Source organism: Opisthorchis viverrini (assembly GCF_000715545.1).
Source record: "Opisthorchis viverrini unplaced genomic scaffold opera_v5_258, whole genome shotgun sequence".
Classification (NCBI taxonomy): domain Eukaryota; kingdom Metazoa; phylum Platyhelminthes; class Trematoda; order Opisthorchiida; family Opisthorchiidae; genus Opisthorchis; species Opisthorchis viverrini.
Genome location: NW_008751915.1, coordinates 267,470 through 278,297, shown reverse-complemented (window position 1 = coordinate 278,297; position 10,828 = coordinate 267,470). Strand labels below are relative to the sequence as shown.

General features: G+C 43.0%; 2 protein-coding genes across 2 annotated transcripts in view; one reads left to right on the top strand and one right to left on the bottom strand.

Moving 5' to 3' along the window:
* Positions 1-4,717, bottom strand: part of T265_14771 (hypothetical protein) — a gene marked incomplete at both ends in the record, with an annotated part of 102,277 nt that extends 97,560 nt beyond the window's left edge. The window contains 2 exons of the mRNA XM_009175155.1: positions 946-1,101; positions 4,533-4,717. Of these exons, the coding sequence (XP_009173419.1) occupies positions 946-1,101; positions 4,533-4,712 (336 nt within the window). The remainder of the gene's footprint in view (positions 1-945; positions 1,102-4,532) is intronic.
* T265_09143 (hypothetical protein) overlaps positions 1-10,828 on the top strand; it is a gene marked incomplete at both ends in the record, with an annotated part of 178,442 nt that overhangs the window by 26,221 nt on the left and 141,393 nt on the right. The window contains one exon of the mRNA XM_009175145.1: positions 6,621-6,726. Coding sequence (XP_009173409.1) covers positions 6,621-6,726 — 106 coding nt within the window. The remainder of the gene's footprint in view (positions 1-6,620; positions 6,727-10,828) is intronic.

Genomic DNA, 10,828 nt, shown 5'->3' with positions numbered 1-10,828 from the left:
CAACTATCATATAAAAAAGAAGATTAGCATTGCATAATGTGAGGTATGTTGATGACAAACACATGTGCTACAGCGCTAAAGTCTTATTGTTGACGAACATAAATTTGGGTTACGATTGATTGCGCAATTTTCAGTGAACTTTTGAAAAGGTAACCAAACTCTGCTTAGAAAGCCCACCAAATAACTACACACGCAGTCATCCTACATCACTCTGACAACTAGTAGACTGCTTATCGAGCACATAAGTTGTCGGGTTTCGAGTAACTCCGTTTACAATTTACCAACGCAAATTGCAAGGTAAACTTAACGAATTTTCTATCCTTCAGGGGAAATTGAGTGTGGTGCTTTGGACTTTTTAGGCTACCAGTGTAACATGCGGGTTCAAAGTTTCCATTATATAACACATCGAACACCCCATGTCCCCAAATTTGTGTAAAATATCTAGTGTCTATAGATAACCATCCTACCGAACGCTTGAGTTTCCCGCGCAATCTATTACAGCAGCAACCCACGGAGACTATGAGATATGACTCTTTATATTACTTCTAGGGCGCTTCCTAGTCCTTGATGTTGACTGCTTCTCACCATCAGCCACTGTAAAGTAGCGTCTTAAATTGCCTAACTAAAACAAACCAGCACCATGTAGACCCAGCGTTTACCTCAAATGCATCTCGTAACGACTCAGATGTGGATGCCACCGAAAGTTAACAAAAATACATCATTACTAGTTGATGTTTGGTGGCACGTAAGCAGTATTTATTTTATTCTCCTTGTAAATGACCATTTAAAACCTTAGCTGAAAATGTTTGTCCCTTGTTTACACATGTTGGATGTGACCAGATGGCGTTCAACCTTCTCCAACTAACAGACACCAGAAGTAAAAAAATACCTAATACCTATAAAAATACCTAATATAAGCATGTTGCAGGGCCTTAACAAACATACCTTAGTATGTCCTGTACAGGCCTCCAGTGGATGAATATTGGGTTCTTTTTTCGTCGATTCTTCCGATTTAGTATTTGAATCAATAAACGACAGTCGTCCGCCAAGTTTATACAGCTCTTGCTTGAGTTGCCGGTTGAAAATGTTAGCTTGAGGTAACTACGATGAAAATAAAAGCGATGGTGAGTGATGAAAATTAAATTGATTTTTTTAAATGGAGTAATTAATAATTTTCTCCGCCATATCATGTTTTCAATTACTCCTCTCAGGCAGAACGGCCTAAATTCTTGCCATAAATTCTCAAGATCTTGCGTGAAAGCACAAAAAATTTCTTAATGCACGATGCAATCGGTTTAAAACGTAGCGGCAAGACTTCTAGTGTCCTGAAAAAGTGATTTTGCGGATATTTCTTGACTTCTACTACCGCTTGGAATATCCTCAAAAGCCTAAGGCCGGTTTCGCTCCTATTGAACCTTAGCAAGTAAATCAAGTACCTGAGTTCTCGCCAATCTTCATTATTTGAACCCACTTAGCAAACAATTCAATAAATGCACCCATTTGTAAACTACGTTTGTGTCAACAAAAGACGCGGCTGAAGTCAGTTAAATCTTTTGTCCTTGGCACACTTAGAATGGATATAGCGCATTTCGAAAACGACGGCTGTTCCTGTAAAGCAATCTGATCAACGGTAACCTTACAAATAATTTAACTTCCATAGGTCATATTATTCCGTGCGCCGTTCTCTTCATCCAGAGATGAATTTCTTCTGCTTAGTAAACAGGTGTTTATCCTACTATGGATTCCTGGAATACATGGCATGGTGCAAAGAATAACTTTAGAAGCCGACCTTATTGAAGGCCATTTTTGAGTACAGTGTGTTGTTTGTAATAAAAACAAGCGTTCTGCGGATTTCCGACATGTAATTCACAAAATAAAGGAAACGAGTTCACTATCAGCCTTCCGAATAAAAATCAAGTCTATGGGGATGAGGACATGTGCCGAAATTCTTGTCCTAGGAAACTGCTTTAAAGCAACTGAACTAAATTTATCTGATTACTTGCTCGTTCGCCATGTATATGCAGTAGATTTTTATAACAGCCCTGTGATTATCCGGCTGCATTCTTCGAATAGTAACATATTTCTTCAAGGCACCTTCAGCCAAAACACATTTGTTTAGCCTCGGAGCGTCTTGACTTTAACCTTAAGTCAATTCTTCGAGCCATCCCATCTTGTAGTGATGTTACCGTTTAAAGAGACTTTAAAAGCTGACACATAATAGGTGATATAATGTACAGACTATATTTGACGAAATTCCTTCAGTAGCAGATATACTCATTCAGTTGTTCTACATCCTGAAAGACTCCTTAGGATCCGCTTCCGTACAAGCAATAATACTGATCTATTAATTGTGCTTTGTCACCCTATTAGTGTTGTCACCTAGTTTCTGAACCACACTGATTGTCAAACTTTTGCTATCTAAGAGCCCCATTTGGAACCAGAGAGTGGTTTGGAAACGCGCTGTGAACCTAGAGCTAGCTTTATAATCCACGTTATTCACGAAAAGCGATTATAGGAGAACACATGCAAAATTAGGAATAGAGATTGTTCGTTTAGATGCGCGGTGCACACAGCAGACCGGCAGATAATTCATACAAGTGCTTGGTCGGCATTGTGATTCAAACCACCACAATACATTCCAGCATGTACAAAGAATCTCACGCAAAAAGTAGAGAAATTATAGCCATCAAAATTCTGTCCGAGAAGAACGATCCAATATGCAAGATACCTTCACTAAAATTATTCTTTTGTAAAACAGATTTCCCTGATCTACGCAATTATCGCGCGATCAACCATACATCTTCCCATGTTGCAAAGTCTTCAGTGTTGCAACTAAATAGAAAAACTGACCTGAAGAATCAGTTACATTAAGGTCTTAACGACGGAAATATTTTCTGATGGGCAGCCAAACATCGATGCCTAATTAATCTTCTCAGAGGTTTGTGGTACACACAGATGATTTCTTAAACTTTGTACAAAAAAGGTCAATCTTGAATAAGACTTACGTGCTGAAAGCTTCTAACTATACCAGTGGTCTCTAACTCCCAAATCCTGTTGACCGCATTTCCGGCTTTCAAATACTTAAATAACTCCAAGTTATCTCTCTAAGTTATTTTACTGTGCCTTGTTCAAAAGTTAAGCAAACATTTATGAAATATACACAGAAGAACGCAAATCTATGATTTTCCAACAGCTCGGAACACCATGCGCTTGGATATAATAGTAACACCCATCTAGCCCAAAGTCTGCAATATGCTGGATTACATTATATCCGTCAGAATTATAACTTTTATACACACCAAACTCAACCAAAAGATCAAGCATCGGCTGCAGTCAGACGAAATGGTTGGTTGTGTGATCTGCTGGCGCGTAAGGCATTTAAATCTGGGCATCAACACAATCTTCCACACCGTTTTGTATAGATGTTTGTTAAGAATGCTCATTTTGATGGGTAATTGGCCTCTCCGCTAGTCTCTCATACAACTTGTAAAGCTGGACACTTTTGATTTTTCACTCTTCAGTATTACTCTACTACTGATCACTGAATCAACGTGTCTTATGCAATATTACTGAGATTTTTATTTCTTTGTTGCCTTGAGAATGGCTGGTTACCATCGGCACTTCTCGCTTCTAGGTTCTAGCCATGAAGTTAGACACTCCGCTTCAAAATGGATGAAACGCTGGAAGCCGAATTGTTCAGCTCGTTGCTTCCATAATGATGACTGATGAAGCACACCATTGGGGTCACTCATCAAACAAGGAACCAGTCAGGGCAAACAGAGCGAAAGTGGTCCTTTTTACCGCAGTTTTGTAGCAGAAAGTAATTAATAATATCCTTTATCCAGCTTCCTAGCGACTTTATATAAAATTCGATGTTGGTACAACGATGGACAAAATCCACATTATTGAGTCGCCTATAGAGACACTTGAAAAACCACCCCGTCGAGGTGAATCGCCAATGCTTCATAGTTACACCTCTGCTCATGCGGGTGCTTCAGTGTTTTTTGTGCATTGCAATCGCATTTTTTCTATACTTTGCGTCCTCCTTCATAATTCCCCCTATCTGCTATTCTTCTCAGAGGTCCCACGACCTACTTCTATGTGAGGCGAAAAACGACTACTTGGTCTTTAGTGAGATTGAACTCAAGCTGCAGTTTACCATTAAACGCAACCATTACCATTCAACCAACACCAACCTTAATTTAAACGGGCTTTTTGCGTTCATTCAGTCCTACTTCTGCATGGACACACCGATCCGAGTTCAATCATTTGGAAATTTTTGTACATTGTCTGTAAACCGGCTTCATCTTACTGTTTTTAATTGAGCGTCACCTGTAACCATAGAGAATTTAAATCTACGCTAACCGCTGTTCGAATCCAAAGCTGAGAGTGCTGTTAACCGGAAATCAATGGTTCTAAGTATCTGTGTTCCACAATAGCGCCATTTTATGCCAACTAATTGGTAGGCTTCAAACTAAATTAACATTTTCGGAATGCCGCATGTTCTTGTTAAGCGGAACCAACTTCCTTACTTGTATGTCATGGAAACCTGTCTTATTCAATGAGTGTAGGTCTTCTTTAAGTTCACTTTTTGTCAGCCGATCAATAAGCTTCATCAGAAGGGATTGCATCATTGCCAGCTGCTGCGATACACTGGCAGCTTCAAACAAAGGCGTGGTCATGACATTGTGCAGCGCCGCACATGAGTCCATCTTGGCCAAGCAATGAAGTGCTGTGAATTATTAAGTTTGTGAAGCAATTGTTAAGCGAAACTCACGAACGACGTATATCTTAAGGTTATCTTCCTTCAAAGCAAGCTTCCACTCGTCATCATTTGATATGGTGACAAGATCGCCATCTCATTATGACTCTTTTGGCGTATGATTCAATCTTACCGGAATCAACGTATTTGTAACAAAGTTCCTCTTTTTCTGGAAAACAGCCAGTAAAAAGTTTATGCACGACATGCGTCATCTTGATAAATGTATCACAGGTGACATCCAAAAGCATCTTCCTGGTATCAGAACCATATCTGAATTTGACGATATGGCCAGTCATGGAATCATATTAGGTGGTTCTTGAGTTTCGAATTGATGAACCTTTATGCGCGCGAAATCGCCGTACAACTTTATCGAGGCACTGTTTTCGATTGGTTCCCAAATACTAACCTGGTGCATTAAAAGTCTATCATTTAGTTCGGCAATCTTTTCCTCAATTATTGAGTGTACACACTGGGACGGAACTAAAGGCTCGTTGGCCCGACTGGATAGTATTTTACACTGACGGCAATTTATGAGTGAATAGATGAAAGTAATGGCAATAGTTGTCCGTTAATAGTGGTAGTCGGGAGCATAACGTGAAATCCATTTCAATCCGTGGGTTACATAAATTGTCGGTACTATTGAACATCACTCGGTTCAAGACTGGAAACCTCGGGCTTAGATCTTTTGTACAAACCCCTCGACCCTACTGTACTCAAATGTGTTTTTTCGTGTGTGTTTGAGGCCCAATTGCCGCGCACTGTTCTCAGCTTCACAAGAAAGTATTTATGTTATGAGCTCATTGTAGTGTAATCTCAACCGTGCTCTTTTCGCAGAAGCCTCTATAAATTAACCTACCTCAGCTAGAGACGACGAATGAAAACGAAATTTTCGCGGTGAGCAGGTGCAAATGGTTTAGCGTTGGTTCCTTGATCCCGTCCCTAACCGCCGACATTAGATATGTGTCTCTGAGTTATTGCTTCTCAGTCGCACTGAATTTTTCTCTGTACGTGAACGTCATCCAAATTCCAGTTGCTATTCTTCGGCTTTTCTCATACTCCGAGGCACTTCGCGCCCATTTCGCCGTAATTCAAGCTATACTGGAGATAACTGATAGCTTCATGCGTCGAACAATTTTACCGGAGGGATTGGCAGTTTCAGCCAGCCTACCTGCGGTAAAAGAACTCTGCTTGGTTCCGGCGCCTACTCAGATACCATCAATCAACAGCGTCGCTTGTCAAAACAAAGCAAACCCTAGCGACATGTTGAAAGCCACCTCGACTTGTCGGGTATCCCTCCCAACCTATTTCTGTGTCCGCAGCCCTCGGTGATCTCAGATGCTTGAGCCAGCGCACTGATAATAAAGGTCCAATGCTACAGTAGCAGACATTTGTTTTCTCTGTGGCTGCGAAATACTCTGTCCTCTTTGGACACATCTACTGCGCCGTAGTTCTTCCCCTCCCGATGTACAGAAAAGATAAATTGCGCTTGGATAAAATTAGTTCCAAGAGTTTGCATACACAAACTCCTCCTGCGGTACCAACCTTTGTTTCATGAAATTTTGTTGATTAGACCAGCATTCAAAAGGCCCTCAAACCACGCAAGTGAGTCAACCAATATTAGCTTATCTCTAACCAACGAGGTTGCAAGCCGTATTTTGCCTGGGAGTATTCGCCTCACGTAGACAACTTTCTTATGAAGTGATCGGATGAGAACACTACCCATCAAATTCCGTGTCAGTAACAGACAAGCCACCACAATAGTCTAAAAAAGTATAGTGTCACCCAACCCTCAGAGTCTACAGCGAGGACTCACTAATGCGCCGCTCCACAATACCTCTCTCTGTCTTAGCTTTTTTAGAGCCAACGAGAGGTGTTCATCATAATGCTGAGAAAACGGTCGGTCGTCCAAACTGGCCCTACAGCAAGTGGTCCAAATTTTGCAAGGCTTTCGCATTTATCGAAGGGTATGATCAACAATCTATTCAGTTCACGCCCCTGCACCTGCCAGGAAGCACCCATTAAACATTTCACGCCTACGCAGGCTCTTTTCTCGTCAAGCCACACATATTTTGTTCCGGCTGAACAGAACGTAATGTCAGCGGTGATTGGCCGTCTTTCTAACTGCACGCTATTTAAAAACCGGATGCATATATAACCAGATTCGTTAAATTAAACGCAACTGAGTGTTGGATAACGATGATTTTGCGGGAAACTAGGGCGAAGCGATAAGGTAGAGTCCACCTGAAGTTGCAGCTTTACTGGCTTCAAAGTCACCAACGAATGCGAAATACTTGACAAACATCAACGAAGCATGTTAGCAATGGCCATTACCCAGCCAAAATGCCTGTCTAGGCAAAGCCGGGGGGTGTCGCGCTGTGTCCAATGCGAGATGTCCGGTTAGTTGAATATGTGCCGCTGCTACACCCGACACGCGATCCCCAAAGGGTATATAAACGTAACCCTAACAAAAACTCTATTAATGAGAACAATGGTTGTGATGGTTTAAACTGAATACAAATCTTCTTCACCGTCTGCCGTAAAAAAATGCCCTTCCATCTGAGACTAAGCAAAACGTACTTTCACGTGCTCGCTACAAGTCCGTAACTCCAGCAACCTCATATTGTGATCCCAGTTCGTACAATCCTGTAGCGCACAAAACGCTTGAAAATTTCTCCCATCCAATCTCCCTGAACTCAGCTGCATAAATTCAAACGTCCCGCCCAATCCTGCCTGATATCCACTGACATTTTATTAAGATCGCATCACCCTATTTCTACCTCATCCATTAAAACACTTCGTTGCACATACTATGAACTTGATCTTTGTTTCTCACATGAACAGTATTGTCATTTATTTAACTTTACATTTGCGTACACTTTTCGAACTGGTTTTCTCACGCGTGATAGGCGTCTCTTTGTCTGTCGTTGGCCTAACTGTCGGTCGATAACTGTCAAGATTTGTTGTACACTAAGTGATTTGTTGATTTTTTTCATATAGTACAGCACATTTTCGTCGGAATCACTTTCGTTTCGAATTCGGATCCATCCATCGGTGCTCGCTGCTCGACTTATCTGATTTGTCGCTTACACAATCCTAAGCTATCACTCCTTATGCGTTTAACACATTCGCCTCTGAAACGCTCCTTCCGATCAGCTTCAAAATATCATACACTATCACAGGTTTCCGCAGTTAATTTTTCATATATACAGCACATTTTCGTCGGAATCACTTTCGTTTCGAATTCGGATCCATCCATCGGTGCTCGCTGCTCGACTTATCGGATTTGTCGCTTACACAATCCTAAGCTATCACTCCTTATGCGTTTAACACATTCGCCTCTGAAACGCTCCTTCCGATCAGCTTCAAAATATCATACACTATCACAGGTTTCCGCAGTTAATAAATAACTTTCCTATGTGTGGAACCACAGCCGCCTTTATTAATGCCCAACCACTACGGTCTGTTTCATACATATATAACAAAACCACCTGTCATGTGTCTTACTGTCTCCCTAGTTTGCTTCAGGCAGTGGTTGCCCAGAACGCAACATACGCCCGGAAAATCTGTTTAATGATTCGAAATTGGCGGGCTGTTGCATGAGCACATTGTCCATAGAATTCATACGCACAAATTTGTGGTGCTCCTCTGCATGGCTTGATGGTTTACTCAAAGGCATACTCTCTGAATACCTTTGTTGGCTTCCCATGGTCCTATTGATAGCCGCCTCCGCACTCACTTCCTGCGTGACCAGTCATTTTCAGTTCCCGTTTGCTGTTTCCTGTTAGAACTGATTGAGCTGTTTGACTAGTCTAATTTTTTCCAGACCAGGTACAAATATCTAGTGTTAGGAAATCTTCATTGTTGCACGAGTAGGAAATACGACTAGCTGGCGGCATGCCGTCTTGTGCATCTGGTATCATGCACGGGGGATGGAGACCATGTTTGGTTTTTGAATGCGTCCTCTAGGGAGGATTCATGGATTCACGGTTTGATACACAGGATCCAAGCTTTCTTCCAAGTTTCCCTGGTCTATTTCGTCGTTCCGTGTCTGTCGTTCACCTTAAAGGCACGAGTGAAAATGATATAGCACTGCTCTTTGTGTTCTCAAAGCGGACAGTGTGCTTGCCAGCGCGAGGACTGGCATTATTAACTGTCTGGTAGAGCTCTGAACTGGGTTCTAGAGTGGACAACCGTCGGAGGAAGGTCATTCCACGTAGCTACTACCCGAAATGAGAAAAAAATTTGCCTAACAACCGAGTGCGTTCTGAGCTTGAAGAGCTTCCTCCTATATTCCCGCCGCTTGTTTGCTGGGTCAACGGTAAACACCTGCTGGTTAAGCTTTGTGCAAGCGGTGCATAAGTAAGAGTTAGGTCCGCTTGAGGCGACGATACTTCAGGTGGAAGTGTTTAAGCACCGCGGGACGCATTCCGTAGTCCGCAGATGTAACGCCGGCGACCGTTCGTGTAGCAGCTCCCTGGACGCGCTCACTGAGGGCTATTTCATTCGTGCGTCCTGAGTAGACAACCTGGTTATCATACGCAAGGAGCAGCCTGACGTAGGCCCCACAGAGTAGTTGGAGCAAGTATTAGGGAGAAAATGCGCCAAATCGCCCGTATAATAGCGAATGACTTCTGGGACGATCTCTCATAGTGCAGTAAGAACGATATGTTCTAAGGTAGCCAGGGACAGATCATTTTGGTGTCTATCCTGGCGATGCATTCCGTTTCATTCTCACCATGCATGATAAAGGCATTCACATGTACCCTCCAAATGGCATATGGACGCACTCTTCGTCATTGGGAGGAAAATACCAGCCCGACGACCAAGGATTTACAGCGTGTACATCCATTCAGAGGACAATGACGTTGTACCTACAGGATTCTGAGACATTCTCAGAAAGTGCACACGGACGTGGAAGAACATCTGGAAGGTCATTGACGTACATCAGAAACAGCATCAGCATTATCATAATCATCATCATTGTCAGCTGTAAGACAATGACGTCCTACAGGATTCTGAGACATTCTCAGAAAGTGCACACGGACGTGGAAGAACATCTGGAAGGTCATTGACGTACATCAGAAAGAAAATCAGCATTATCATAATCATCATCATTGTCAGCTGTAAGAACAGCGTACTCGTCGTACACTGGTTGTAGCTGCCACAGTTTCGTTCACCGATGCCGTCTGCGTACTAGATGTCTGCGAACGGAGGCCCAGGGAGCACTTCGACCTCACAGGCATTAGAGGCTGGTAGTGCGTCTTCCATGATCGTATCAATGACAAGGTTAAAGAGGAAAGGTGAAAGAGGACAACCCTGTCGGACACCACTTGATGTAGTGAACTCAGGAGAAAGCTTCCTTTACACGGCCGCGGGAGTTGGCGTACAGCGCCTTAATGAGGTTCAAGAATTTATGGGGGGCACTTTTGCTCCACAGACACTGCCATTGTGCTTGGCAGTCCACTGAGTCAAAGGCAGCTTTCATATCAAGAAAAACAACTTTGCTGGTTGCTGGAAGCAGTGTCGCTGTTCCAAAATCCGTGGGAGGGTGAAGATGTGGTCGATGCAGCCTCTTGCAGGACGGAACCCAGCTTGGTTTTCACGAATCTGCCTCTCCCTGTGTTCAGTCGAACTTCGAAGGATAAGGCCAGAGGGCACTTTCGATGCCACTGCTAACAGGCTGATGCCACGGTGGTTTTCGCATAGCGTCCGTGTACCCTTCTTGAGGACAGGGATAACTGTCGACATGCCCCATTCTGCAGGCACTTGCTCTTCGTCCCACATAGTACCGATAAGCTTTGTCAAGGGGGTCGCCAGGGGATTTCCGCTTTCTTTGAAGAAGGCTGGATACATACCGTTCGGTCCTGGTGCCTTCTCACGTTTCAGCACGGCTACTTCATACCTTATTTCTTCTTCCGAAGGGCGATCAAGGTTTACATTCCACTCGCCCGTATGCACTATCTCTACCAGCTGTGTTGCAAGGGGCCAGCTGAACTGCTCTTCGAAGTGTTCAGCCCATCTCTCCAGTCGACGTTTTCGCGAGTGAATTAATGAGCCATCTTTTTC